The following is a 15,000-nucleotide window of genomic DNA, read 5'->3' on the forward strand; positions in this document are numbered from 1 at the left end:
TTTGCTCGCACAAAAACACACAACCCAGAGCTGCTCTCCTCTCTCAGCCTCGCTGTGATTTTGAGGACAGCGACGGCGAATGAGAGCAGAGAAATTGAGAAAAGGGAGGCGTGTGAGGTGCTCCGATTCGGGAGCCATAAATATTCTCAGGAGGAGAAGAAGAGGAACATGTGACTCGTCCCTGGAGTTAATAACTCAGCAGAGCTGCCTCTCCAGATTACTCGCGAGGCGCTGTCAGAAGCGATTGAGGACACGGGGTGTTGGTTTGGGGGAAAAGAGGCAGAGCATCTGGTCGAACACAGATTCAGCTCATCCCTTCCTCCTCTCTCGCTGCAGAGAGCTTCAGCTGTTTGGCTTTCAGGCACATGTCCACCTTTAGTTGACCTCTTGAAGATTGAGCTAAGGTTTTACAAAGACATTCGGCATCTGATACGCAATACTACCCGAAAAATATTGCATATTTTTGCATTTTACAATTCATTTATTTAGAGTACACTTGACATATTTAATTGTACATTATTTTCTTGTTTATGTTATACTATTTAGATGTCTATAGACTCCTGCATTTACGTGTTCACTAACAACATTATCTGCATTATTTACCTTCTTTTCTTTTGTTTGACTCGCACATTGGTCTTGCACAATTTTATTTTATTTGTTTTATTGTTTTATGTCTTATATATATTATGTTGCATTGTTGGAGGGGATTTTCATCGGCATATCTTCACTGTAGCTACTGTGAATATATATGAATCTTGGATCTTTTGCTGTTTGGCTTTCAGGCACATGTCCACCTTTAGTTGACCTCTTGAAGATTGAGCTAAAGTTTTACAAAGATATTCGGCATCTGATACGCAACACTACCCAACAAATATTCTTGCATCTACAACAAACAGTATTTAAATTCATATTCTGTTCTTGTTTATCTTATACTATTTAGATGTATATAGACTCCTGCATTCACTGTTTCACATTCTCTGCCTTATTCAGCTTATTTGATTTGATTTGACTTGTAGTTTACTTCATCACCTTGCAAGTTAATCCTGCACTATTGTATTGTTTATTTGTTTTATTGTGTATCATATATGATGTTGCATTGTTGGGATTTAAGATGTTCATTGTCATATCTACACTGCAGCTGATGTGCATGTGACCATAAAGCATTTTAGTCTTTGAATCTTGAATATTTTGCTTTTTGGCTTTCATGCACATGACCACCTTTTGTTGAGTTCTTCTCAGTGTTAATTTTGTCAATGAAAACTATGACGAAAAATGTTCGTCAACCACCTTTTTTACATGACTAAAACGAGACGATGACGAGCTAAAAATAGATTCTTGATAACGAAAACTATGACGAAATGTATATTTCGTTTTCGTTGACGAGACGAGACGGGACTAAGGTGTTAATGGTGGAATATCGGACATTCAGAATGCAGCATATTTTCCCCCAATTGTCCGTCTTGCCTGTCAAAATGCATCTTACGTTTCTAACTTGCAATATCATTATTTCCGCTCTCTTCACTCCAGAAGAGCGATCTCCCTGTGTCTCTCTGTGTGCGGGGGCGGGGCCTAACAGACATGCTGCAGCGGACACAGAGATCTGCCGGGGACGGAGCGTTCAGAGAGTATAGAGACACATTTTGACTAAAAGTTGACTAAAATGTAATTTTTCATCGACTAAAACTAGAATAACACGTTTTGAGTTTTCGTTGAATAAAACTAGACTAAAACTACGAAGGATAGGAATGACTAAAATGTGACTAAAACTAATAACCATTTTCGTCTACAGGCTAAGACTACATCAAAAACAGCTGCCAAAATGAACACTGGTTCTTCTAGATTGAGCTACAGTTCTTCAAAGATAACTAGCAACCCTCAAAGACTTTCTTTCCCAAACAACACTCAGATATTTGGTTGAACACTTCCCCTCTGACCTATGCTCTTGTTTTCTTGGAAAGGCATATCTCCTGGACCTTTGTACAAATATTGCACTGCTTTAGAAGTATTTTAAACTGCTTGACAGCCACATGGAAACGTCTACCACAGGGCGGACACATGTAGACAGATAACTATCCACGCCTTATATACGGGCTATTTAGAGATGTTAGGTAACCTTGGGAGGAAACTAGAGCACTCAAAGGAAGACCGTAAAGGCTTCCAGGATCTGATGTAATATTTGCCACGGCAGAAAAAATAAATCTTTTATATAACTATCTTTATTTCATTTAAAATGGTGAGTTGGTGTGATGAGCAGCTCGATTGCAAAAGAAGCTCCAGCACATTGCAAAAAATATCTATCTACATTTTGGAACTATTCCTTTATCAGGAAAATGTAAAAAAGTGCCGTCGCGAGTATGTATGTGGGGGCGTGTGGCGCAGTGGGTTGTCCGTAGGTGTTGGGATCAGGGGGTCACAGGTTCAAACCCCACTGCAGTCAGCATGTCGTTGTGTCCCTGAGACACTTCACCCCAAATTGCTCCTGTGGGGATTGCCCACAGTATTGAGTATGGAAGTCGCTTTGGATAAAAGCATCTAACATGTAATGTAATGTAGTGTATAAAATAAAATGTTAATATAATAAGTAAGAACGTGTATGGGAGCTTTGCGGATTCTTTTCACAGTTGGATGTTTGTACGTGTTCATTTGACACTTCAGAAGCAAAGAAGAACTTCTTTAGGGCAGAAACGTTCTGAGATCAGCAGAACTAGCCGAGTATAATAATCAGTTAACTCACTATGCTGACGATTCGGCTCCTCGTCTTCCTCCTCCTCGTCTTCCTCTCCCTCGTCATCCTGCTCGTCTTCATCGTCGCCATCCTCCACTTCCTCCTCCTCCTCGTACATCCCATCGTCCTCTTCCTCCTCCTCTTCTTCGTCCTCACCTCGTTCTCTTCCCATTGTCTTCACCGCCCTCTCCACCTCCACCTCGTCCTCCTCTTCCTCCTGCTCCTCGTTGTCCTCCGAGAACTCGTCGTCCACATCTTCATCGCCTTCTCTACCCGTCTCCTCTTCCTCCTCGTCTTCCTCCACTACCTCCCCTTGCTCCTTCACCTTCTCTACTTCATTCTGGTAGTTTGTGTAGACGACCTCTTCCCCCCCGGAGAGGAAAGGCCTCCTCTTGGCAGCCGGCTCCAGAGGCTGTTTCTCCAGAGCCTTCCTCTTCTTGGCCAACGGACAGCCGTAGATGCTAAAGAGAGACAGAGGGCACACACACGATCAGTAGCCATCTTTGTTTTTATCACCCAATCTTTAAAGTCCAAAAGCTTTCCAGAGGTGGGAAGTAGTGGAGTACAAATACTTTGTTACTTTACTTAGGTATATTTTCCTGGTATCAGTACTTTACTCCACTACTTAATTTTCTGACGACTTTTTACTTTGACTTCTTTGATTTCTAACCCAAATACCTGAACTTTCTACTTCTTATATGTTGAACACAAATACCTGTACTTTCTACTTCTTACATGTTGAACTCAAATACCTGAACTTTCTACTTCTTACATGTTGAACTCAAATACCTGTACTTTCTACTTCTTACATGTTGAACACAAATACCTGAACTTTCTACTTCTTACATGTTGAACACAAATACCTGTACTTTCTACTTATTACATGTTGAACCCAAATACCTGTACTTTCTACTTCTTACATGTTGAACTCAAATACCTGTACTTTCTACTTCTTACATGTTGAACTCAAATACCTGTACTTTCTACTTCTTACATGTTGAACTCAAATACCTGTACTTTCTACTTCTTACATGTTGAACTCAAATACCTGTACTTTCTACTTCTTACATGTTGAACACAAATACCTGTACTTTCTACTTCTTACATGTTGAACCCTAATACCTGTACTTTCTACTTCTTACATGTTGAACACTAATACCTGTACTTTCTACTTCTCACATGTTGAACACAAATACCTGTACTTTCTACTTCTTACATGTTGAACTCAAATACCTGTACTTTCTACTTCTTACATGTTGAACACAAATACCTGTACTTTCTACTTCTTACATGTTGAACACAAATACCTGTACTTTCTACTTCTTACATGTTGAACTCAAATACCTGTACTTTCTACTTCTTACATGTTGAACACAAATACCTGTACTTTCTACTTCTTACATGTTGAACCCAAATACCTGTACTTTCTACTTCTTACATGTTGAACCCAAATACCTGTACTTTCTACTTCTTACATGTTGAACTCAAATACCTGTACTTTCTACTTCTCACATGTTGAACTCAAATACCTGTACTTTCTACTTCTTACATGTTGAACACAAATACCTGTACTTTCTACTTCTTAATCATATGAATGAATGGGAAAATCAACGTGAACAGAGCTCGAAATCATCCAACTTTGTGGTCATACTGATTCTCCATACTGTAACGAAAAAAAAAAATTAAAGTTCAAACTCTCCAAACTCTCAACTTTATTTGACTATAAGGGTTTTTGGATATATGGAATGGTTTTCCTAAAATCACAGTTTAAGTCCTGTGACCATTTCTAATCTTGATGCACTTTGAAGATAAGATTTTTGATGAAATGGCTTAACTTTTAAATCAGGATGGTCTTCAGAAAAAGCACAAGGTATTTCTTCTTCTGCTGGTCCATGTGTGAAGACACTGCAGATTATTCTTTACTCACATTCGCTAAGAAAGATAATCAGCCTCTTAAAAAAATCCCAAAGCTTATTCAAGCAGGGACTCAATTACGCAAATCCCATAATAGTCATTAACTGTGGGGAAAATTCAGTTTTAATTGCTCTCAAACAGCAAGCACAATTATACACGGCTTTAATGTGGATTTTAGGAAATCAATTAGTCCATTTCCATATGAAAGAGCTTATTTTGTGTTGGGAGGGAAAGTTGGAGGAGGAGACTGAAAACGCTGAGTGTTAACAATAAAATTAAAACATTTAATCATTCAACAATTAAGTTGTATTCTTTTTTTAAGTGTCAATGTCTCAATCACCTGCTTCTGAACCAACCTTCATATGAATTACAATCCAATTTGTTTGAATGTCTCTTAAAAACTGGTATGCTTGATATTGATAAACGGACCTGGGGTTTTCGTTCAAATCCAAAACATCGAGAAACCAACTGAAATGCAAGATCAGTTTCCATATTTGCAGGATGCAAAGCAGAACAAACAGTAGAGTATCATTGCTATATTTGCCAAAAACAGATGCTGTGATTGCAAAACATTTGATGTCATTACGCTGAAAACAATAGAGGACCTTGGGTTGACCCCTGTGGAACTCCGCAGGGAAGCTTGATTTTATGGGTTTCACTTTTTAGGGATTTTTAAATTAGAAACCAGTGAGATAACCAATATTATCCTTCTAAAGGAAATATAGTAGGAGCAGTATAATTATATTTCATCATATTGCATTAGTAAGCAAATGTATATGAGAGCATTGAAGGTTTATTCCATTAGATGTTTTCATTTTTATTTCACGTATGGTCTGTACTTATTTCAGTTTCTTCATGAAAGGACAGATATTCAATTTACTACAATTAATTACTTGATTTTGTTCATGATTTGGCAACAAGCCAATACACAATTATAATTGTAGGAGTGATTAAGAAGGTGAGACTGTGTGAGAGAGAGAGAGAAAATCTATTTCATGTAACACTGCGGCATGTATTTCTACCAGAAAACGTGTACACACACACACACACACCAATTCTCCTCAAATGATCCCTCCATCTTATGTGTGTGTGTGTGTGTGTGTGTGTGTGTGTGTGTGTGTGTGTGTGTGTGTGTGTGTGTGTGTGTGTGTGTGTGTGTGTGCGTGTGTGCGTGTGTGTGTGTGTGTGTGTGCGTGTTTGTGTGTGTGACCTTAGCCACCTTGCTGTCTCCCGCCAATTAAAATTCTGGTGGTAATTAAAGCAGATCAGAAACCAGGGAATGCTGCAGACAGGGGCGAGAGACTATGCATGGTAATTATTTGAAGGGAGAGAGAAAGGGGGAGGGGGGGAGTTCACACATCACATTTTCTCTTCGTGCTGAACTGATCTGCTGCAGTCTGATATGATGCACTGCGATTGATTATATCCTGCGTGTTAAATCGATCGATATCTCATTGGTTTTCTGTATAAAGACACCTTGACTGATGCTAATGAGGACTAGCTCAAATATAGGCAGTCAATATTTGTCTGAAAATGATGTTTTGAGGACTGCATTCCCAACACCATATCATATGTACGATTCGAATGAAGAGAATATACCATAACACAGCGTCTGCAGAAAGAATGTTGCATTATGGGTTGTTTGAAGCCTCATGTCGCTAAACTCACATTATTTTAAATCTGTTTACAGTGTTTCAAAGAAGAGAATCCTTTATTGGTCCCACAGCGGGGACATTTACAGTGTTGCAGCAGGAAATAGGGTAAAGTAACAACAATTGTGGAAAACATAAAAGATATAATAAGTTAAAATTATTCTCTGTCTCTATGAGGACACCTTGGGTCCATAATTGTCTCTGAAGGGATTTAAAGAGTGCATTATTCTCTCTACTGGGTCACCTAGAGTCCATGTTTGTCACATTGAGGACACCTGTAGTCCATTATGTTCTCTAGAGGCTCTTTGAGCATTGAGTCATTACCTCTACATGGACCTAGTGTCCGTGATTGTCTCTATCAGGACTTCTAGCATCCTTTTAGTCTTTACAAGGACACCAATATTCCTAATCTGTACACGTGTAGTCCACTATTTTCTCTAAAGGGACACTTAGAGTCCATTTCTGTCTCTATGAAGCAACTAAAGCCCATTTCAATTTCTACATTTACACCTGGCATACCATTTTGTCTCCATGTGGACACCTTGAGTCATTTGTGTCTCTGAGAGGTAACCTGGTGTCCATTTACTGGTATTTTTGGAAAACAGGAGTCCATTATTGTCTCTTTGAGGACACCTGGGGCACATTTTGTCCAAACGAGGACACCTGGAGTAAATTCTGTCCGAACGAGGACACCTGGGGCACATTTTGTCCAAACGAGGACACCTGGAGTAAATTGCTATCTCTATGTGGACCCCAGAAAAGTTTATTTTCATCGCTGTGAGGACATTTTTCAATCCATAATATTCTCCTATACCTTTGTCAACTTATCGAGCAAACAGAGGCTGTGATTAAACCCAGAGCATGACTGACTGTTGCTACGGTTACCTGCAGTTTAATATACCTTGAGCTCTTATTTAGACGAGAAGCATGTTGCCTATCAACCAATCAGAAACAAGTATTCCTGTGACTTTGACACAATCATTCTTGCTAACTTACTGTAAATGAGACATACATTACATTTTCTAGTGGATTATACATTTTTTCATTGATAAAAATAGACACTATATGACAGAAATGTGTTATTTATCCTTTTTTTATATTTGCAAAGAATATAAAACACAAACATTAAAAAAAACTATTATGTAAAATAAGCTTGCAAGTCCAAGAAAAAAATATAGTTTTTGTATCCCTTATTTAGAAGTACAGTATGTGTTAGTACTATTATTATAGTGAGTTTGTTCTCACTTTCGCACACAATTAAACACATAAACATGCGCGCTTTATTGAACAGAGACACCCTTAGTTACGAATATAAGTCACAATAACTGCATGAAGTTATTAATAGACTCATTGTGAATATTATTTCATCATGTATTTTTATTGTCTTGCACAAATAAAACATCAGGTCCATGGAAAATAATATCTCATGTATCCTTTACTATTTGTATTTATTAGCAGTATTATTATGTTTTTTTCCCCCTCAATAACTGCAAGATGTTATTATCAGACTCAATATGACTATTATTGCATTGTTTTTAAAGTATTTTTTAAAGGTTTTTGCACGAATAAAACATCCAAAAAGTATTGTTTAAAGTGACCATGCATGCCCATATTTAATTTTTATATTTTCATGGTTAGAAATAATAAAAAGTTAGTCCTTGGTGTCACTGCAGAGAGTCATTCAGACGACAGAAATATCTTCTGCAGTGTGATAATTAAATCTAGGTGTGTGTGTGTGTGTGTGTGTGTGTGTGTGTGTGTGTGTGTGTGTGTGTGTGTGTGTGTGTGTGTGTGTGTGTGTGTGTGTGTGTGTGTGTGTGTGTGTGTGTGTGTCAATGCGTTGGCACCAACAGAAGGTGTGTGTGTGTGTGTGTGTGTGTTTAATGTGGGCGACATGATGTTCACATCCTATAATAGCGGTTGCCATTGGAGACAGGCTGCATCCCTCCTGGTCCTCATACTGCAGCACGGTGCTGTCGCCATGGTGACATCCTCCAGAGAGGGAGACAAAGAAAGGTAGGAGAGAGAGAGAAAGAGAGAGAGGGACAATGACTTTGAACACCACCCCCCCCCCCTCTCGAATCATTCATTCAGCACACAGACTGTTTCTGCTTCAGGAAGTTATAGATCCCAGTGATGTGGAGAAATGTTGGGATTTACTCTAAAAACCAAAAAGGGAGGAGCAGGACTGAGTCCTTTCCTGTTCCATCGTGTGGAAGTCAATGTTTATGTGCATGTGTTTTTGGTTGTTAGCCTGGAATAAGGTCTGTGATTATTATATTAAAATATGTTAGACAAAGAGTGGTGCAGTAATGAGTCCTAAAACTTGGAAGTTCATCCGTATTTTATCACTTCTTGTTTCCTCTTCAAAGGTTTTTGAATGTGTTTTTGTTTGTTAGCCTGAAATAAGGTCTGTGGTTAACACAAGCTGAAGAGATTTAAATGTTTTATTCTGCGACAACAAATACGTCAGTAAATCACTGGTGAATTTAAAAACCGCGGTAGCTAACAAGTATCTAAATGAGATGAGTAAACGTCATCGCGGCCAACATTAGCCGCCTTTAGCTTAGCGGTGGCGACGTGAAGTCATGTGACCGTGCTGTAGTTCCTTTATAGCCCAACATTAGCCGCCTTTAGCTTAGCGGTGGCGACGTGAAGTCATGTGACCGTGCTGTAGTTCCTTTATAGCCCAACATTAGCCTCCTTTAGCTTAGCGGTGGTGACGTGAAGTCATGTGACCGTGCTGTAGTTCCTTTATAGCCCAACGTTAGCCGCCTTTAGCTTAGCGGTGGTGACGTGAAGTCATGTGACCGTGCTGTAGTTCCTTTATAGCCCAACATTAGCCTCCTCTAGCTTAGCGGTGGTGACGTGAAGTCATGTGACCGTGCTGTAGTTCCTTTATAGCCCAACATTAGCCTCCTCTAGCTTAGCGGTGGTGACGTGAAGTCATGTGACCGTGCTGTAGTTCCTTTATAGCCCAACATTAGCCTCCTCTAGCTTAGCGGTGGTGACGTGAAGTCATGTGACCGTGCTGTAGTTCCTTTATAGCCCAACATTAGCCGCCTTTAGCTTAGCGGTGGTGACGTGAAGTCATGTGACCGTGCTGTAGTTCCTTTATAGCCCAACATTAGCCGCCTTTAGCTTAGCGGTGGTGCCTATATAGTGGCCGTTTCTCAATCGCGAGGATGCTGGCTTGGTAGTCGCATACTTCCAAGTCACTTCCTTCAGAAACGAAGCAAGTGTGCTTCCAAGCCACGGCTTCGGAAAACGAAGAAGAATGGAACAGGCTAACAAGTGTGCCACTCTCTCTAACGGTTTCAACATAAACTGTACCGAAAATAAATACCTCACGATGTCTATCTAATTATGAACTTGCTTTACTTTCACGGAACACATTTTTGGTGATAACAAATGTAACAAAGTAACATATTTATTTACCAACACATGTTCTACGCCACTACATACTTACATTTAAATGTGTGCTGTGCTGCGTCGGTTCAGCCATTCTCCGCAAGGGTTTTTGAAATTGGTCCGTGCGCAAAGCATTGTGGGGATTTTAAGGACGCGAAGTCTACCCATGTGCAGCCTCGAAATTTCCCCCAAACCAAGGACGCGGCCTCTGTGGAATTCCAAGTATGCTGGAGATTGGAACAGTACTTCGGCGGCACTTGATGACGTAGCATCCTTGAAATATTGGCTTGGAAGCCAGTTTCCTCGCGATTGACAAACGGCCAATGTCTCACACATGAGAAGCCACAAGGGTTGAAAGAAGGTTGGGTTGGGGGATAGATCTGCATAAATCTACCAAAAATAGATATTTATGGATTGAAGTTTCCCAGTGGCCTCCATAAGTATTTAAAGGAATACGTTTGGTACAATCAGCTCCTTCTTTTATGTCAATAGGATTATTTTAGGTACATTTTCAAACAATTGTATGCTTTTAAATACTTTTAGCAAAAGGCAGCTACCTAAGAAAATGATTAAAGTGAAGCGATCTAAATATTCTCTGAATTTATTTCCCCAGAGTCGACAAAAAAGCCATTTTTTCCAAGCTAAACACTTCATGCACCATCTTTATACTGCACATTTTCTCGTCTGACTTTGGTGAAGACTATAAATCTCAAACAAAGAAAGTTAAATAGTTGGTGGAGTTGGATGAAACTTCCCAAACCTGTATAGAAAGGCGGAAAAAGGTGGAAAACTAGGAATGATTGTGCAGACGCTGTGTTCTCTATCTCTCTCTGAGTCTTTCTGAAATCAGACGTTTGTGTACAGTGCAGTCCTGTGATCAGTTGATGATTCACTGATTAAGGGATTCAGCATGCCGTTTCCCCAGAGAGGAAGACATCACACGACCTTCTTCTCTTTCTAAATCTCTGTCTGCCTTTCTTTCTCCGTCACTTCAGTAATTTGTCAGCAGGACTATTTATGAGACACGATAAAAGGGAAAAACAGTCCTGCAGTGAGATTTTCTTTACCTCCTGTTTCCACTGTTGAGAAATGATGAAAAGCTAGAATGCATGAAAAGTCCTTAAAGGGGCCTTATTATGTTTCTTTGGGGCTTTTCCCTTTCTTCTAGTGAGTTGTTGTGCATGTAATCCCATGGCGGTATGAAATAATAAAGAAATGTTTAACATTAAAACATTAACATCTACAATCCTGGGCATCGTCGTCTGCTTATAAAAGACATCTTTGCATAAAGCAACTTGCAAACCTTATGCTACATCCTTTAAAAATAATCTATATATAATCATCAGAGCTCTTATTTTGAAATGTTCCTGAAAATCTTCGTGCTCTTTGCAGCACAATCAGTCTGCTCTGCCAGCGACTCGCCATCCTGCCCTTCCCATTATCTCTCCGTTACCTCGAGCATCAAACCACCGCTGTCCTGAGCCGTGTAACCTCTATATACAGCCGCCCACACACACACACACACACACACACACACACACACACACACACACACACACACACACACACACACACACACACACACACACACACACACACACACACACACACACACACACACACACACACACACACACACACACACACACACACACACACACACACACACACACACACACACACACACACACACACACACACACACACACACACACACACACACACACACACACACACTATTAAACCAATACCGTAGAGATGTTCCGAAATAACATCAAATCATCTCAACGAGAGCTTTGATTTCATAACGTATGTTTAATTCTATTCAAAACGGGAAAAATACTCAAATGTCTTCCTACACATCCTCACATCCAGCCTTCAAATTTAATTTTTTTCGAGTGAAAGCCTCTGTGGTGCACTTCAATGCAGCTGCAGTGCACCTGCTTTGATGTATATTTCACCTGGTTTCTAAAAAAAAAAGGTTATGTTTCAACCTGGATCTGGAGAAGAATGTCACCCAAAACATTGGGTTCAACATATTTGAATTGGAGGAAAATAAAATCATGACATTGACTGTATAGGTGCCTAGTCTTTGATTTATTGTAAGAAATATAATATTAAGACTAAAGTACTGTTATCATACTATAATTGCGGTTTTACTGCAGAAAAACGTACAGCAATGGACATGAGCTTAAAAGACTCGTGGCAAGCGTTACTTCTTGCAGCAGCCCCCCTGCGTATATTTCTAATTCAATGTTTCCAAAGGCTCCAGAGATCTGAGGAAGAAACCATGGAGCAGTCTGCAGGACGGACTGCCATCGGGGGATTTGACCCCGGGCCGTCACAGCTCCAGTCTCCTCCTGATTGGTTTTCCTGTGACCGAGCATTGGATTTACTTCGCTGCAGGCGACGACCTGCAGAGCTCTGAACGTCCAGGAGACATAAGACCGTGAAGTGAATTAATTTATTGTTCATACGATTTTTACTCTGAGCTGCTGAGTGAGACGTTTCAATTTTGTATCTGTTTTAATTGTTCTAAGTCCTATAAATACAGAGATGGCAAAAGTAAACACATCCTTTACTCAAGTAGAAGTACAGATACTGGTGTGTAAAAATACTCTGGTGAAAGTAGAAGTACTGACTATACTTCTTTACTCAAGTCAAAGTAAAAAGGGCTTTGAAATGTATTTAAGTAAAAAGTACCCATAACTAGCAGCTGTTTTAAAGAGTACCTGACCTCCCTTTATATTAATAGAACAATAATGTCATTGTTAGCTAATGAATGTTTCCATGGTGACCAACGGCAACATGACAACGTTTTCATTGGTCCCTCTTCTTTAGAGAAGACCAGGAAATTATGGATACACGGATCGTGTTCAAATCAATAGGCACGCAATGACTCTAAATAATAATGATCACGCCACCAAACACACATTCAGACTAAAGGAACCAGCCTGTTTGGAAAATGTGAGATGTAGAAAGTACAGGTATTTGTGTTCAACATGTGAGAAGTAGAAAGTACAGGTATTTGAGTTCAACATGTAAGAAGTAGAAAGTACAGGTATTTGAGTTCAACATGTAAGAAGTAGAAAGTACAGGTATTTGAGTTCAACATGTAAGAAGTAGAAAGTACAGGTATTTGTGTTCAACATGTAAGAAGTAGAAAGTATAGGTATTTGTGTTCAACATGTAAGAAGTAGAAAGTACAGGTATTTGAGTTCAACATGTAAGAAGTAGAAAGTACAGGTATTTGTGTTCAACATGTAAGAAGTAGAAAGTACAGGTATTTGAGTTCAACATGTAAGAAGTAGAAAGTACAGGTATTTGAGTTCAACATGTAAGAAGTAGAAAGTACAGGTATTTGTGTTCAAAACGTAAGAAGTCAAAGTAAAAAGCTGTCAGAAAAATAAGTAGTAGAGTAAAGTACTGATACCAGAAAAATGTACTTAAGGAAAGTAACAAAGTATTTGTACTCCACTACATCCCACCTCTGTCTATATATATATATATATATGTATATATATATATATATATATATGTTCCCCTGTTGGAGGAGTCCGTGACTTTTCATTGCCATATCTACACTGTAGCTAATGTGCAAATGACAATAAAGCCTTGAATCTTGAAACTTGAAGACCGAATGGAGGGCCACAGCCGACCCCCACCACTTAATGTTTGTTTTTTGCAATCAACCAAAAAAATTCAGAACAATTTTGTGATTATCTTTTTTTTTTAAATCCAGATTTTAAAAGATTTGAAGGGGTTCATACCTGCGATGTCTGGCGTACTTCCCGCTGACGTGACCGCTGCCATCACAGCCTGGAGTGGGACAGCTGAGGAGGAAACACACACACACACACAAACACACGTTATATACGTTTTTGCGCATGTAAATAGTCTGCAAAGGCTAAAATCCCTGTGTTCCCTTCACACTCTCCCCCTGCCTGACACGCTTCCATAGGACTCCTTTGTTTACTTCCTGAACATAGTGATATTCCCCTTTGGTACTGATCTTTGATTCTGGAATTTTAAATTAGAAAAATTGAAACCCATAAAATCGAGCTTTCTTGTGGAGTTCCACAGGGGTCAATCTTAGGTCCTCTATTGTTTTCAGCGTAACTATGTCCAAGTTTTTGCATCAAATCACAGCATCCTTTTTTGTAAATATACCTACCATATATAACATCAGCAGGAGAGAACTCTTTAAAGTAAAGACACTACATACTGATATACACCTAAACATCAGCAGGAGAGGACTCTTTAAAGTAGAGACACTACATACTGATATACACCTGAACATCAGCAGGAGAGGCCTCTTTAAAGTAGAGACACTACATACTGATATACACCTGAACATCAGCAGGAGAGGACTCTTTAAAGTAGAGACACTACACACTGATATACACCTGAACATCAGCAGGAGAGGACTCTTTAAAGTAGAGACACTACATACTGATATACACCTGAACATCAGCAGGAGAGGACTCTTTAAAGTAGAGACACTACATACTGATATACACCTGAACATCAGCAGGAGAGGACTCTTTAAAGTAGAGACACTAGATACTGATATACACCTGAACATCAGCAAGAGAGGACTGTTTAAAGTAGAGATACTAAATACTGATATACACCTGAACATCAGCAGGAGAGAACTCTTTAAAGTAGAGACACTACATACTGATATACGCCTGAACATCAGCAGGAGAGGACTCTTTAAAGTAGAGACACTACATACTGATATGCACCTGAACATCAGCAGGAGAGGACTCTTTAAAGTAGAGACACTACATACTGATATACACCTGAACATCAGCAGGAAAGGACTCTTTAAAGTAGAGACACTACATACTGATATACACCTGAACATCAGCAGGAGAGGACTCTTTAAAGCAGAGACACTACATACTGATATACACCTGAACATCAGCAGGAGAGGACTCTTTAAAGTAGAGACACTACATACTGATATACACCTGAACATCAGCAGGAGAGGACTCTTTAAAGCAGAGACACTACATACTGATATACACCTGAACATCAGCAGGAGAGGACTCTTTAAAGCAGAGACACTATATACTGATATACACCTGAACATCAGCAGGAGAGGACTCTTTAAAGTAGAGACACTACATACTGATATACACCTGAACATCAGCAGGAGAGGACTCTTTAAAGTAGAGACACTACATACTGATATACACCTGAACATCAGCAGGAGAGGACTCTTTAAAGCAGAGACACTACATACTGATATACACCTGAAAATGAGCATAATATGGACACTTCAAAGTTCAT

General features: G+C 39.4%; 1 protein-coding gene across 1 annotated transcript in view; it reads right to left on the reverse strand.

Moving 5' to 3' along the window:
* Positions 1-15,000, reverse strand: part of myt1la (myelin transcription factor 1-like, a) — an 85,318-nt gene that overhangs the window by 48,734 nt on the left and 21,584 nt on the right. Inside the window, exons 5-6 of the mRNA XM_079645346.1 lie at positions 13,473-13,535; positions 2,710-3,186 (exon numbers count right to left, since the gene is read on the reverse strand). Coding sequence (XP_079501472.1) covers positions 2,710-3,186; positions 13,473-13,535 — 540 coding nt within the window. The remainder of the gene's footprint in view (positions 1-2,709; positions 3,187-13,472; positions 13,536-15,000) is intronic.

The sequence above is a fragment of the Notothenia rossii genome (assembly GCF_949606895.1).
Source record: "Notothenia rossii genome assembly, chromosome: 8".
Classification (NCBI taxonomy): Eukaryota; Metazoa; Chordata; class Actinopteri; order Perciformes; family Nototheniidae; genus Notothenia; species Notothenia rossii.